General features: G+C 46.9%; 1 protein-coding gene across 1 annotated transcript in view; it reads right to left on the bottom strand.

The window, feature by feature from the left end:
- Positions 1 to 15,077, bottom strand: part of NXN (nucleoredoxin) — a 99,463-nt gene extending 84,386 nt beyond the window's left edge. Inside the window, exon 1 of the mRNA XM_084650984.1 lies at positions 14,668 to 15,077. Coding sequence (XP_084507110.1) covers positions 14,668 to 14,985 — 318 coding nt within the window. The 5' untranslated portion in view covers positions 14,986 to 15,077. The remainder of the gene's footprint in view (positions 1 to 14,667) is intronic.
- Between the last annotated feature and the right edge of the window lie 587 nt (positions 15,078 to 15,664).

Genomic DNA, 15,664 nt, shown 5'->3' with positions numbered 1-15,664 from the left:
CTGGTGTCTGCTAACAATGAAACACTTTGTGGAAGCTCTCTCAGTACTACAGATGGTAATGTTAGATATTTGCCTCAAATGTTTAAAATAAGAGAAAATCTGCTGTATTTCATATTAAAATTGCTCAAAAATTTAGGGCTATAGTTTAAAAGTCACGACCCTAAGGCAATACAAAATGTATGCCAGCTTTCATCCCGAACGCCACAGAAGCCACAGGGTTCCATTACAGGACTTGATTGTGTGTAACAGTAGTTAAAGTTCCATTATTTTTTACCAGTTATGAACCAGAGAGCATGCTTATTATTTCATCATAGTATGGGGGGCTTTTAGATCGGGCCCTATATTCTCTGTGATAGCCTACTGGAGGAAAACAACGCAGTGCCAGCATGTAGGCAAGATATTTAAGGTACAGTTTTGCCTCTGGGTAGAAGAACTAAAGCAGCATATGGCTGGATATAGGGTGAAATCCTGGCCCCATTAAAGTCAGTATGGATTTTTGCTATTGATTTCAGTGGGACCACGATTTCATAGAATCATAGAATCATAGAATATCAGGGTTGGAAGGGACCCCAGAAGGTCATCTAGTCCAACCCCCTGCTCAAAGCAGGACCAATTCCCAGTTAAATCATCCCAGCCAGGGCTTTGTCAAGCCTGACCTTAAAAACCTCTAAGGAAGGAGATTCTACCACCTCCCTAGGTAACGCATTCCAGTGTTTCACCACCCTCTTAGTGAAAAAGTTTTTCCTAATATCCAATCTAAACCTCCCCCACTGCAACTTGATTTCATCCATAGGCCCTTCTTCTGCAACCAAATCCATACCGGTGGACACTTGATAGGATTTAATTGCAGGAATAATTGCATGGGAATAAACTGTGATAAACCAATGCAATCTCAATAAAGTTGAAATCTTGAGATCTGCAAACTGAGAAAACCAAACAAAATCATCAACTTTGCATTTTTTAAAAATGTGTTTGTCATCTCCACATCTGGATTAAAATGTCACAATGAAAAACAGCACATAGGCATCTCTTGGCTGCCTTCATACATCACCCATTTCTCTGTTCAGAATCACGGAACAAAGCAACAACAACCACCTGCTGGTGCTGCTACCACCATGTCATTCACTGGGATGTCCTCATGCCAGGAAAGGAGCACTATTTTAAAATATACGTCTCCATGATCCAAAAATTTCACAGCCCCTCTGCCCCTCACCAAAAATACCAAGTCAGACAGCAGCTGAGAGTGACTCTGTGTGTGTGTGTGTGTGTGTGTGTGTGTGTGTTTTACTTTGAAACTCAAAAGCTGCTTATATGATTTACGAAATCTTTTGTTAAAGACATCCTACATCTGGACTGACCGCTTGCTCCCCAGGTCTCGGCCAGATGTGATTTCAAATGGCAAAGTTATAAGCCGCTGAAAATCATGGTTTATACTGAAAACAGTTGTATTTTTCATAACTGTATAAACCTTGATTTAATTATTGTTTATAAAACTCCACCCTTTGTCTTGAGCCTGAAATCTGTCTCTACCACACGTGACTTCTAGCTTGCATATGACTGCTCACGCGCACACAACTGGGCACTCACTGGCTTGTTATGAGAGGGTGGCTCACTATTGCCAGGCTTTGCACACCAGTCACCTTATGAATCCTGAATCGTTGCAACCATTTGTTATTGTAGGGTGTGTCATATGATGGATGGCCTTCTTGCACAGATTTTTTTTTTTTAAATTTGCTTTGAGAAGAAGGAAGAAAAAAAACCACCTAAATAGTGAAAAGATATTTGTTGTAAAAGATGTTATGGAGCAAGATTTGCAAATGTGTAAGAGAAGTAGGTCACATTTCTTATCTACTGACCTCAACAAGAAAAGGAGTACTTGTGGCACCTTAGAGACTAACCAATTTATTTGAGCATAAGCTTTCGTGAGCTACAGCTCACATGCATTCGGTGCATCCGATGAAGTGAGCTATAGCTCACGAAAGCTTATGCTCAAATAAATTGGTTAGTCTCTAAGGTGCCACAAGTACTCCTTTTCTTTTTGTGAATACAGACTAACAGGGCTGTTACTCTGTGACCTCAACAGTGAGCCTCTATTAATATGCCATGGGTGGCGTCCCTAAAATGCAGCATGCATGTTCCGGAGTTATTGGCATATTACTGTTAGCCTTATTTTATCACTTCAGCCATGACAAAGAAGAAGAATGAGTTCCTTTCCCTTGCCTTAGAGCACAAAAGTTTAAATTTATTTTCTTTAAAACAGAAAAGAGACTGTATTCTCTTGGCCACGGAGCACATTAAGAGAGGCCCCATTTTCATACTAACAGAAGAGAAAAATAAAACCCAGGCAAACAAGAGCCAATGCTCAGGACACTGTGTGCCCAAAGGGAGCATCTTTAATAATGTTTCATTTCTGTGTGTGTAAAGATTAAGCACTTCACTGAAGAGATTCCTCCTCGCCCAGCACCCACAACTCAATATTCAGATGACACCACATCAGTTGTCATTAAACACTTGAAGACGTTCCATTAGAACTAAGAGTTGCTGTTTAAGTTCTTGTTTCTTAATTGAACACAGGTTAGGCCGGCACAACCCCCATGGAAAAATCTGGATAAAGACACATAAATATGGTATAAAGTGATCAGTAAACAAGTGAGCAAAGCATGTAATTTACATCTCTTTCTTTAGCATCCAGTGGACATGCAAAAGAAGTGTAACTTGCAATCCAACAGTGCAAGAAAGGGGGGGATGTAGCAGGAAAAGCAAGTAAGGAGAAGGAACAATAAGGAACAGCCTCCCACCCAAAACACATTCATTTACATTCTCATTAGTTGTTTTTCCCACTACACACCCACTTCTTTCTACCCTTCAGCACCTAAGCTGCACGTTAAAGGGGGGGGGGGTAATATATTTACTCAATGGAGTACATGACCAACATTCTAAGAGGATTCTAGGTGGTGTGCTGTGACTCCACACCTCTCAGTCACCATCAGGTACTTCCTGAAAGGTGCTGAAACACGTGACCCCTACCTAGCTCCCTCTCCAGAGAGAACCCCTGACCCTCAGCCACTTCCTGCCTGCTAACACACCATGGCCCTTGCCATACCAGAATTCAGAATGGACTCTGCTGCTCCACCTAAAGAGGTGAGATTCTTGATATTGCAAGGGACATTAGCAATCAAGAGGACTTGCAGCCAGATGGAACAGGGAATAGACTGGAGAATCGCACCATCGCCAGGAAAAGGCAGGTCTACATGATTGGGGACTCATTACTGAGAAGACTAGACAGGCCTGTAACAAGAGCTGATCCAGAGAACAGAAGGGTGTGCTGTCTGCCAGGTGCTAAGATACGGGATGTGGACCTGAGGCTGAGGAGAGTCCTAACTGGACCGGGAAAGAATCCACTGATTATCCTTCAAGTGGGAACAAATGATACGGCTAGATTCTTGCTGGAATGTATCAAGGGAGACTATGCCAGGCTGGGGAAGACGCTTAAGGAAATCGAGGCTCAGGTGATCTTCAGTGGGATACTGCCTGTTCCTACAGAAGGGCAACAAAGGTGTGACAACATGATGATGCTCAACAGATGGCTCAGGCAGTGGTGCTATAAGCAGGGCTTTGGGATGTATGGCCACTGGGAAGCATTCATGGACAGAGGACTGTTCTCTTGGGATGGACTTCACCTGAGTAAGGAGGGAAATAGACTTCTAGGATGGAGGCTGGAACAACTGATCAAGAGAGCTTTAAACTAGGAATTCGTGGGAGATGCCCAGGTAATCTCCATGCCAGATTTTCTCTGTGAGATGGAAGAAAACGAAATAAGAAAGGATACAGCTATGGGTAGGAGAATGGACATAAGGCGGAAGGGCAGCATACATACCAATCTAATAGGTAATATTGACAGTAGAATGTCTGTGCCCAATCAGGTAAAGAATGTGAGCGAAGCCACACAGCAAAAATGAAGATGTTTGTACACTAATGTGAGGAGCCTCGGCAACAAAATGGAGGAACTAGAGCTACTGGTGCAGGAAGTGAAACCAGATATTGTAGGGATAACAGAGACCTGGTGGAATAGTGGTCATGACTGGAGTACAGGTATTGAAGGGTATGTGCTGTTTAGTAAAGACAGAAATAAAGACAAAGGTGGTGGAGTAGCACGGTATATCAATGACGAGGTAGACTGTAAAGAAATAAGAGGTGATGGAATGGATAGGACAGAGTCTGTCTGGGCAAAAATCACATTAGGGAACAAAGCTACGAGAGCCTCCCCTGGGATAGTGCTTGGGGTGTGCTATAGACTGTCGGGGTCCAATTTGGATATGGATAGAGACCTCTTTAATGTTTTTAAAGTAGTAAATACTAATGAATTGTGTGATCATGGGAGACTAACTTCCCAGATATAGACTGGAGGACAAGGGCTAATAATAATAATAATAGGGCTCAGATTTTCCTGGATGTGATAGCTGATGGATTCCTTCACCAAGCAGTTGCTGAACCAACAAGAGGGGATGCCATTTTAGATTTGGTTTTGGTGAGCAGTGAGGACCTCATAGAAGAAATGGTTGTAGGGGACAACCTTGGTTTGAGTGACCACGTGCTAATTCAGTTCAAACTAAATGGAAGGATAAACAAAAATAGATCTGTGACTAGGGTTTTTGATTTCTAAAAGGCTAACTTTAAAAAATTAAGGAAATTAGTTAGGGAAGTGGATTGGACTGAAAAACTTGTGGATCTAAAGGCGGAGGAGGCCTAGAATTACTTCTAGTCAAAGTTGCAGAAACTGTCAGAAGCCTGCATCCCAAGAAAGGGGGAAAAAATCATAAGCAGGAGTTGTAGACCAAGATGGATGAGCAATCATGTCAGAGAGGTGATTAAGAAAAAGCAGAAAGCCTACAAGGAGTGGAAGATGGGAGGGATTAGCAAGGAAAGCTACCTTACTGAGGTCAGAACATGTAGGGATAAAGTGAGAAAGGCCAAAAGCCATGTAAAGTTGGACCTTGCAAAGGGAATTACAAGCAATAGTAAAAGGTTCTATGCCATATAAATAAGAAGAAAACAAAGAAAGAAGTGGGACCACTTAACACTGAGGATGCAGTGGAGTTTAAGGATAATCTAGGCATAGCCCAATATCTAAACAAATACTTTGCCTCGGTCTTTAATGAGGAGCTTAGGAATAATGGTAGGACAACAAATGGGAATGAGGATATGGAGGTAGATATTACCACATCTGAGGTAGAAGCCAAACTCGAACAGCTTAATGGGACTAAATCTGGGGGCCCGGATAATCTTCATCCAAGAATATTAAAGGAACTGGCACATGAAATTGCAAGCCCATTAGCAAGAATTTTTAATCAGTCAGTCATACGGTACAACCCCTGAGTTTACAGGAGAATTGCTAACATAGTTCCTATTTTTAAGGAAGGTAAAAAAAAGCTATCCAGGTAACTACAGGCCTGTTAATTTGACATCTGTAGTACGCAAGGTCTTGGAAAAAATTTTGAAGGAGAAAGTAGTTAAGGACATTGAGGTCAATGGTAATTGGGACAAAATACAACATGGCTTTACAAAAGGTAGATCGTGTCAAACCAACCTGATCTCCTTCTTTCAGAAGGTAACAGATTTTTTAGACAAACGGAACTAAGTGGATCTAATTTCCTTGATTTCAGTAAGGCATTTGATATGGTTCCACATGGAGAATTATTAGCTAAATTGGAAAAGATGGAGATCAATATGAAAATTGAAAGGTGGATAAGAAACTGGTTAAAGGGGAGACTACAGCGGGTCACACTGAAAGGTGAACTGTCAGGCTGGAAGGAGGTTACTAGGGGAGTTCCTCAGGGATCGATTTTGGGACCAATCTTATTTAATCTTTTTATTACTGACCTTGTCACAAAAAGTGGGAATGTGCTAATAAAGTCTGCAGATGACACAAAGCTGGGAGGTATTGCCAATACAGAGAAGGACTCGGATATCATCCAGGAAGATCTGGACGACCTTATAAACTGGAGTAATAGTAATAGGATGAAATTTAATAGTGAAATGTCAAGTGCAAGGTCATGCATTTAGGGATTAACAACAAGAATTTCTGTTATAAATTGGGGATGCATCACTTGGAAGTAACAGAGGAGGAGAAGGACCTTGGAGTATTGGTTGATCACAGGATGACTATGAGCTGCCAATGTGATATGACCGTGAAAAAAGCTAATGCAGTCTTGGGATGCAGCATGCAAGGTTTTTCCAGTAAAGATAAGGAGGTGTTCGTACCATTATACAAGGCACTGGTGAGACCTCATCTGGAATATTGTGTGCAGTTCTGGTCTCCCATGTTTAAGAAGGATGAATTCAAACTGGAACAGGTACAGAGAAGGCCTACTAAGATGATCCAAGGAATGGAAAACCACGATATGCATCTGAGGAAGTGAGCTGTAGCTCACGAAAGCTTATGCTCTAATAAATTGGTTAGTCTCTAAGGTGCCACAAGTACTCCTTTTCTTTTTGCGAATACAGACTAACACAGCTGTTACTCTGAAACCTGTCTTATGAAAGAAGACTCAAAGAGCTTGGCTTGTTTAGCCTAACCAAAAGAAGGCTGAAAGGAGATATGGTTGATATCTATAAATATATCAGAGGGATAAATACCATGGAGGGAGAAGAATTATTTAAGCTCAGTACCAATGTGGACACAAGAACAAATGGATATAAACTGACCACCAGGAAGTTTAGACTTGAAATTAGATGAAGGTTTCTAACCAGCAGAGGAGTGAAGTTCTAGAACAGCCTTCCAAGGGGAGCAGTGGGGGCAAAAGACATATCTGGCTTCAAGACTAAGCTTGATAAGTTTATGGAGGAGATGATATGATGGGAAAGCCTAATTTTGGCAATTAATTGATCTTCGACTATTAGTGGTAGATATGCCCAATGGCCTGTGATGGGATGATAGATGGGGTGGGATCTGAGTTACTACAGAGAATTCTTTCCTGCGTGTCTGGCTGGTGAGTCTTTCCCATATGCTCAGGGTTTAGCTGATCGCCATATTTGGGGTCGGGAAGGAATTTTCCCCCAGGGCAGATTGGCAGAGGCTTTGGGGGTTTTTCGCCTTCCTCTGCAGTGTGGGGCACAGGTCACTTGCTGGAGGATTCTCTGCACCTTGAAGTCTTTAAACCATGATCTGAGGACTTCAATAGCTCAGACATAAGTTAGGGGTTTGTTACAGGAGTTGGTGGGTGAGATTCCGTGGCCTGCGTTGTGCAGGAGGTCAGATGAGATGATCATAATGGTCCCTTCTGACCTTAAAGTCTATGATTCTATGAAGGACAGGATGATGAAGGTGGAGTAGTTGGGAGGATGTTGTCCAGTCATGAGTCCACATTTACAGATGTACCCATGTGAGAAACATTTACATTACTGGAGGTTCTCAATGCCTTGTATGACAGTGGGAAATTAAGGCTGTTTGTAAATCAACTCTCCAAAACTCAGCAGCTGTTCATGCAAACAGATAACAGGGTGATGTTAAACCAAAACCCCTAAATAAAAACAAAGACACAGACCAATCTCTCTCTCCTATGTTCCACTCAGTAGCTCCAATCATTATCAGAAGGCAAATCAATTAGTAACAGCTGCCGACAGCTATCCAAAAGCTTAACTGAAGGATGTCTATTCAAAGTTAAAGACCCCAAATACACAAAGCACATAATGGTTTTATTCTTGAGCAAACCCACAATATCACATTCTATGGTTCAGAATCTAAAGGTCTTCCGATGTCTAGACGTTTGCTGATTTCCACTGCACCCTTACATTTCCTGCTTGAAAGACAATGATTGCTATATATTGATGTTCTCCAAATTCAGTTTGTTGCTGCAAGTAGCACCAAATGTTATATCCTTGATAACTGCAGGATTAGCACTATTAACTTATTGTGGTAATAGAAGAAGAGTGCCTGGTATCCTAGATACAGCCATGCCACTGCTACCAATAACACAGGGTTGAGATTATGTCTTGATTTTGGGGGTGTAGGAATTCGAGTGCTGGGGGGAGTGAGGTTTTCAATATTTATTAATGATGTGTTAGAAATTTATGATGGGAGGAGCAATCTCTTCTATGCACTCAACTTTTTTTAAGATGAGAGAAAATTCATTCACTGTCAAATATTTCAGCCATATTGTTCAGCTTTGTTTCTTTGGGGGATAAAGGGTTAGATAATGCATGTGCCACTATGTAACATCTGTGCAAGACTGACTGGTATTAACCTGGTATTATTCCAGTTATCCCAAGGACAGGCAGCAATGGCTACTGTCGAGAAAAAAGAACCCAAAGCAATTTCTGGGTTCCGTTTAGAATGTTGCCAGAGGCACCCTCGGTAATTATGGTGATAGCTGCTCTAGAATAACCTTAGCAACATGGGGTGGAATATTCACGTAGCCACAGTTAAAATGGCTTGTTCCAGTTACAATTAATCCAGAAGTTTCACATAAGAACATAACTGACTTCAAAGGATTATAAATGTTACAGCTGGCAGCTGTAGGACTTCCTTGGTTTGATGAAACCTAGGACTTGGGAAATGCAAACCTAGGACTTGGGAGTTGCAAATTCAAGTCCTGCTCCAATTCAAACTTTCCATGTGACCTTGGGCAACTCTCTCTGTGACTCAGTACCCTATCTGTAAAATGGGATAATGCTACTTCCCCACCAGGGCACTGTGATAACAACGTTAAAATGTTGTGAGGATTAAAGATTGTGTCGGTGCTCTGTTACAGGGGCTGGATAAGTACCCAAGACAGATAATTTGTTTAAATGTATAAGCGGTAAACATCCAGAACCATAGGTGTGTTTCACAGTCATTACCAACCACCCAACTTGGATGGATCAAAACACACACATTTAGCCCCATTTCTTTTCCTTATGAACTGTCCATTCTATGCAACAACCTGTCCTATGTGAGATCAGTCATATTGTCTGGCATACTGCACAAGTGCTATTTTATCCTTACAATCATTAGTTATTATTATTTTATAGCACACACAAATACACTAGACTCTTTACAGAAAAATAAAAACTCACCACTGGTTGCCGCCCCTTCATGTTTTTATGTTTCTTTTGTACTTAAAAGCCAAAAAACAAAACCCCACAAAACCCCTTCAGCATTTTCCTTCCAACAACAATAACTTTAAAAAGAAAATTTGGCATCTTCTGTATCTCTGCCAAGCTCACTACAAGGCACAAGATTCTTCCAGCAAGCACATTCTAATTCCATACATATATAGGTCTAACACTGTTGGTTAATAGTCAACATGGATAGTGCTGATGAACACATCAGGTTCAGTACAAATACCAAACAAGGTCTGATCCTGATCTCATTTAAATGTAAGAGTAAGATGAAACTTGGCATTGATCTTTTGAAATGTTTTAAAAAACCTCTTTTACCACAACTATTTTCTTCTCCCACTGAGCAATGATCAAAATGTAATGCTAATTACTATGCACATTTACATGGCACCCATCTCCGTAGCAATACTAGTACTGGTATAATGAGTCCACCCTGGGCGTTCAGAAAAGACCCCAGGGAATCTCTCTAATGAGCACGAAACCAGGACCCTAGATGTCCTATTATTATTATTTGTGAGCAGCTGAAGCTGTGTTACAGGCTTTATAGAACACGACACAGTCTCTGCCCCAAAGACCTTACAACCCTGGCAGTTGAGTCAACTACCCATGAAGAGGATAGACTCAGGTCTAAGGCACCAGACTGTGACTCAGAGGGTCCAGGTTCAACTCCCAGTTCTGCCACACATACTTGTATGACCTTCATCAAGTCACAATCTCTCTGTGCCTCCATTCCACATTTGTAAAATTATCTTTGTCTGCCAAGCCTATACAGCTGTCTTGTTCTGCATGTTCGTACAGCCTCTAGCACAATGGGCCCTTATCTCAGTTGGGGCTTCCAGATGTCACGGTACCATACATTTTTTAACAAAATTAGGGCCTGCAAGGTGCTGAACACATGCTAAGTGCCCTCAGCTCCCACTGGTGTAGAATCGGGCCCTTGTAATAAATGATACTTATGAGAAAAACAGAAAGTTTGTACTTTTCTGGATGAGTCATATCATTAAACCTACTATTTAAAAACCCACCAATTAGACCAGGAAACTTCTAACCATCTGAACTAGAGGTTATAAATCTGCTGTTTAGAAATTTTATATCCTGTCATAATTGCCCTTATAACTTACAAGTACATTCTCCGTTAGCCATAGCTTAAACTTTCTCCAACGCTACATCACATCTGTTTAGTTTTGAAAATATACAGCACAAGCTTCAATTACTTTACATGCCACACAAAGACAAGCCAGAATAGCTCAGGGATTCTTGGGGTAAGATTTTCATATCCAGTAATCTTTTTATTTAATGTTTTCTCACAATCTAAGAGATGGGAGGTCAAGTCAATGCCACCTCCCACTTTTACAGCTCCCCCAAAACCTAAATATATTAAAGGGGAATTGTTTTTTGTTTTGTTTTTTTTAAAAAGAAAATATGCCACATGTAATTCCCACCAGCTAAAAATTCTGTTTTCTGTAGGGAAATGCCAGCTACTAATTGGAACCATCTTCCTCTCATGCACCAATAGAAAGAGGAGCTGCAAACTGCCTGGAAAAGCTGATGCTAGAGAAAACTTTTCAAAAATTGGAATGGGAATTGGAACTTCCATTTCTCTAAAGGATGAAGTTGCCCTCCCACTCCATCTTGTTAAAGAAGGCCCTGATCCTGCACGCGCGCGCACACACACACAGGCTTAGCTTTAAGCACAGGTAGTTCCCCTGACTTTGACGTGCAAGAACTGGGGACTTCAATGGGACTACTCAGTCATCAAGTTAAGCCTGTTGTCTATCCATTTGCTGGATCAGGACCTTAGTGACAAGTTCGACAGCAGATGAGCACAAACCAAAATTCTAGGTCCCAACACGCATAAAATTATATTTGGGAAGAGGGCATCAGACTTGCAACCCAGATTCCACTGGACTTTCTCTTTACAATGAAACTTTCACCTAAAGAACAGAGAAGACTCCAGACAGCGTGGAATTCAGAGACCCTTAGCGGAGATAGGAGAAGGCTGTTTAGTCCCAGGTGCATGGTGACAGAGGGCTCCTGAATCCAAACACTGAACTTCAACCCTGGAGCCAAACACCTTTAAGAGATTTGAAATCTGGTCTGAGCTGCAAGGCATCCAATCTAATCTGGAATTTATAGGTAAGAATTTTAATCAAAGCCCAGATGGAAATCTTCAATTGGGAACCCGCTCCCACTCCAAAGTGCACAAACTTATTATTTTCTTCTGTAAAGAGTACACAACCACTAGTGTAGAGGAGCCTCTCATCACAGGGCACAGAAATAACCATAACTTTCAGATACTCAGGTGTAGTTATAGTCTAAAAAGATGCCTAAAAATGATACTGCAGGGCTTCTTATTCATTCACTCTCAATGAATTTCAGAGCATAATATTTTTAGCTTTGTAAAGAGCAAATTTTCTTATCTGACAGTGCTGCGTACTCAAACCAGAATCTTCAAATCCAGTCTTGGCCATACTGCCTCTCACAAACTCCAGCCTCTGGGTTTGTCAGTGTCTTATTTTCTGATCTTTGTCTGTCTTTTAGATTAAACTGCTCGGGATAGGGACTGTCTGCATCTTGTACAGCATCAAGTATTTCATCTGCACTTAAATAAACAGTGGTAATTACTATCATCATTTGAATCCAGCTGATGTTTTTGTTGATAATTCATAATTCAGGATAGAATCCCGCTCACATCCCTGGAGCTGAATTGGCTTTGTAAAGCTAACAATAACCAAGGGCCCAGTCCTGCAATCAGATCCCTTAAACCTGTACAGAACCCCAGTGAAGTCAATTTACCCCACAGAGGTAACACTGTTTGCCCATGTGCCTCAAATTCCAGGTCTGGGGCCTGGATTTTTAACACTAAATTGTATCTGCTCACTTCACTGTCAAACACACCCAGGAACTAAGATGTTTATCAAGAAAATACCATTTTTATATAATGACTTTTCTAACTGCAAACACCCGCATCATAATTCCTTCCCTTTCCCCTTCCCACACCACATATGAAAAGTTTACTTTTTGCTTATATATGAAAAACATAAACAGCCTCAATTCTGTGCAAGCAAAGATTCTGTCCCACTCCCCTAATGAAGGGCAGTGGATTTTATTTTTTCACATTTATGCAATTTGATAAAATGCTATTTACACATTCCTCCTAGATATGGCTTATAAATTGACATCTGATTTAAACACAGCAAAATCAGCAGCAGGCCTTGGTATTAAAAAACATAACATTCCTTTTATAAACACCATCTAACCTTGACTTATTTCTTCTAGAAGGATCATAAAAGCCATCACAAACCAACCACCACCAGTACTTTGAAACTGTGAAATATTATACACATACATTAGTAATTCCCACATATCAACGACTTATCCAAGGCCTTCTCTACACACAAACATGCATCAATTTAGTTAAACCAGTGCAATCTCTTGTGTGGACATTCTTATCTCAGGTTAGCTGAGACCGGTTTCTAATCCACTTCAGCTAAGGCAAAATAAGTCTGGCTTAAACTAAACCAAGAGTATCCACATAGCCTCTGGCATCAGTTTAGCTAGTTTGAAATCATATCTTAAACTGGTATGACTGTGTATCGACAAGCCCAGAGTCTGAAGAGCAACCCTGTGCCAAAGTGATGGGCAATTTTAAGTATTGTCTAACCTTACAAATAACTCATTCAGATGAGAAAAGGAGTACTTGTGGCACCTTAGAGACTAACCAATTTATTTGAGCATAAGCTTTCGTGAGCTACAGCTCACTTCATCGGATGCACCGATGTAGCTCACGAAAGCTTATGCTCAAATAAATTGGTTAGTCTCTAAGGTGCCACAAGTCCTCCTTTTCTTTTTGTGAAAACATTAACTGTGGTTTTATATGCGAGTTCCATTTTCCTCTAACAAGAGGGGCTTTTGAGGGATGCGCCAGTGCGTGGGTCACCTCCGTGGCACTGAAATCACTCCGTCACCCTACCCTCCTCCTGCCACATCTCGGTACAAAGGGAAACAAAGAAGCGATCCCTTCCTCCCTTCCTGAAAGCCCACATAGGTAGACGTGAAGCTTAAAGCAGGCAACTTAAAGCCCTGGCTGGGATGATTTAACTGGGAATTGGTCCTGCTTTGAGCAGGGGGTTGGACTAGATGACCTTCTGGGGTCCCTTCCAACCCTGATATTCTATGAACTCCCATAGACCATTATGGTGGTGTCACATTTGCAACTGACCCTAAAGCAGATGCAGCCAAAACTAGGAGGGCTCTTGGTACAAGTGCCCAGCCCCACAGCAGTTCCCGGCAAGCGGCCCATCCACGTCTGAAGTGAACCAGGAAGGGCAGAGACTTCTTCTCTCCCCCAGAGCCAGCTGCACCCCGGGGCATGCCAGGGCCCAGGGCCGGCTCTCAGCTCCCATGCAGGGGGTTGCCCGGACTGCACCCCGGAGAGGGGGACCAGGACAGGGCACCTGCTCGCAGGATGCTGCAGCCCCACCTGGACAGGGCTCTGCTGCGGGGTCCCCAGCCGCGGGGGCCGGCCGGCTCCGCAAAACGGGGACCCCAAAGAGCGGCTGCCGCCGGGCCAGGGGGCAGGAGGCTGGGCCGCAGGAGTCTCCTCAGGGCAGTACAAGAGCCGCACGGAGACCCGGCTCCCGACAGAGCTCAGGCCGCAGCCCCCGCTGGGAGCCGGCTGCTCTCCCCCGGGGGCTGCTCTCCGACAGGCGGCGCCGGCCCCGACTCCCCTCGCCCCAGCCCCCTTCCCCTGGCGGCCGCCGCCCCTCTCCCCCCTTCTTCCTCGGGGTCCGTGGGCCTCTGCGCCCCCCGGCCGGTGCCCTGCCCCCCCGCCCCCGAGTCCGTCCCCCCCCGCCCGGCCGGTGCCCTGCCCCCCCGCCCCCGAGTCCGTCCCCCCCCGCCCGGCCGGTGCCCGGTCCCCCCCTCGCCTCAGCCCCCCCCGCCCCGGCCCGGCCGGTGCCCTGCCCCCCCGCCCCAGAGTCCGTCCCCCCCCGCCCGGCCGGTGCCCGGTCCCCCCGCCCCCGAGTCCGTCCCCGACCCGGCCGGTGCCCGGTCCCCCCCTCGCCTCAGCCCCCCCCCGCCCCCGCCCGGCCAGTGCCCTGCCCCCCCCTCGCCTCAGCCCCCCCCGCCCCCGCCCGGCCAGTGCCCTGCCCCCCCGCCCCAGAGTCCGTCCCCCCCCTCGCCTCAGGGTCCCCCCCAGTGCCCGGTCCCCCCGGCCCGGCCGGTGCCCGGTCCCCCCCTCGCCTCAGCCCCCCCGGCCGGTGCCCGGTCCCCCCCTCGCCTCAGGCCCCCCCGGCCCCCCGGCCGGTGCCCGGTCCCCCCCTCGCCTCAGGCCCCCCCCGGCCCCCCGGCCGGTGCCCGGTCCCCCCCTCGCCTCAGGCCCCCCCCGGCCCCCCGGCCGGTGCCCGGTCCCCCCCTCGCCTCAGGCCCCCCCCGGCCCCCCGGCCGGTGCCCGGTCCCCCCCTCGCCTCAGGCCCCCCCCGGCCCGGCCGGTGCCCGGTCCCCCCCTCGCCTCAGGCCCCCCCCGGCCCGGCCGGTGCCCGGTCCGGCTCGCCCGGGCGCTCTCACCTTGCGGCGCTTGTCGGCGAAGGGCAGCGCCAGCCAGGGCATGGCCCGCACGGCCTCCTGCCACTGCTGCTGCTCCTGCTCCGCCGACACGAAGACGATCTCGAGCCGCTGCGCCCCGGCCGCCGCCGCCTCCCCCCTGAAGCGCCCGTAGAAGGCGGCCAGGCTGGCGCCGACCTGCGCGCAGGGGCCGCTCAGGCTGCAGCCGAAGTAGAGCCCGACCAGCGAGACCCCGCGGGCGGCTAGCGCCGCTACCGCCACCTCCTCCCCGTCCGGGGCCACCAGCACCTCGCCCAGCACCTCCGCCAGCGCGCCCGCCATGCCCCCCGCGCCGCCGGCCACCTCCGCTCCGCCAGCCCCGAGCGAGCCGCAGCCAGCGCCGGCAGAGCCGAGCCCTGCTCTGCGCCCGGCCTGCCCGCCAGGGGGCGCTGCCGCGCAGCGCTGCCCGCCGCCGCCGGACGGCCGAGACCGCGGCCCCTGGAGCCTGGAGGGGCCGCTGGCCGCCCGCCCCCGGAGCCTGCCGGTCACGGCCCCCAAATGCCCCACCCCGATCCTGCAGCTGGAGAGCAAACGCACCCACCCCCCAGGCTCCCGCCAGCCGCAGCCCCCCCGACCTACCCCCTGATCCTGCAGCTGGAGAGCAAACGCACCCACCCCCCCGACCTACCCCCGATCCTGCAGCTGGAGAGCAAACGCACCCACCCCCCAGGCTCCCGCCAGCCGCAGCCCCCCCGACCTACCCCCTGATCCTGCAGCTGGAGAGCAAACGCACCCACCCCCCCGACCTACCCCCGATCCTGCAGCTGGAGAGCAAACGCACCCACCCCCCAGGCTCCCGCCAGCCGCAGCCCCCCCGACCTACCCCCTGATCCTGCAGCTGGAGAGCAAACGCACCCACCCCCCCGACCTACCCCCGATCCTGCAGCTGGAGAGCAAACGCACCCACCCCCCAGGCTCCCGCCAGCCGCAGCCCCCCCCCCACCTATCCCCTGATCCTGCA

Source organism: Lepidochelys olivacea, assembly GCF_965140295.1.
Source record: "Lepidochelys olivacea isolate rLepOli2 genome assembly, chromosome: 17".
Classification (NCBI taxonomy): Eukaryota; Metazoa; Chordata; order Testudines; family Cheloniidae; genus Lepidochelys; species Lepidochelys olivacea.
The sequence above is the reverse complement of the archived record's forward strand: the minus strand, read 5'-3'. Positions and strand labels throughout refer to the sequence as shown.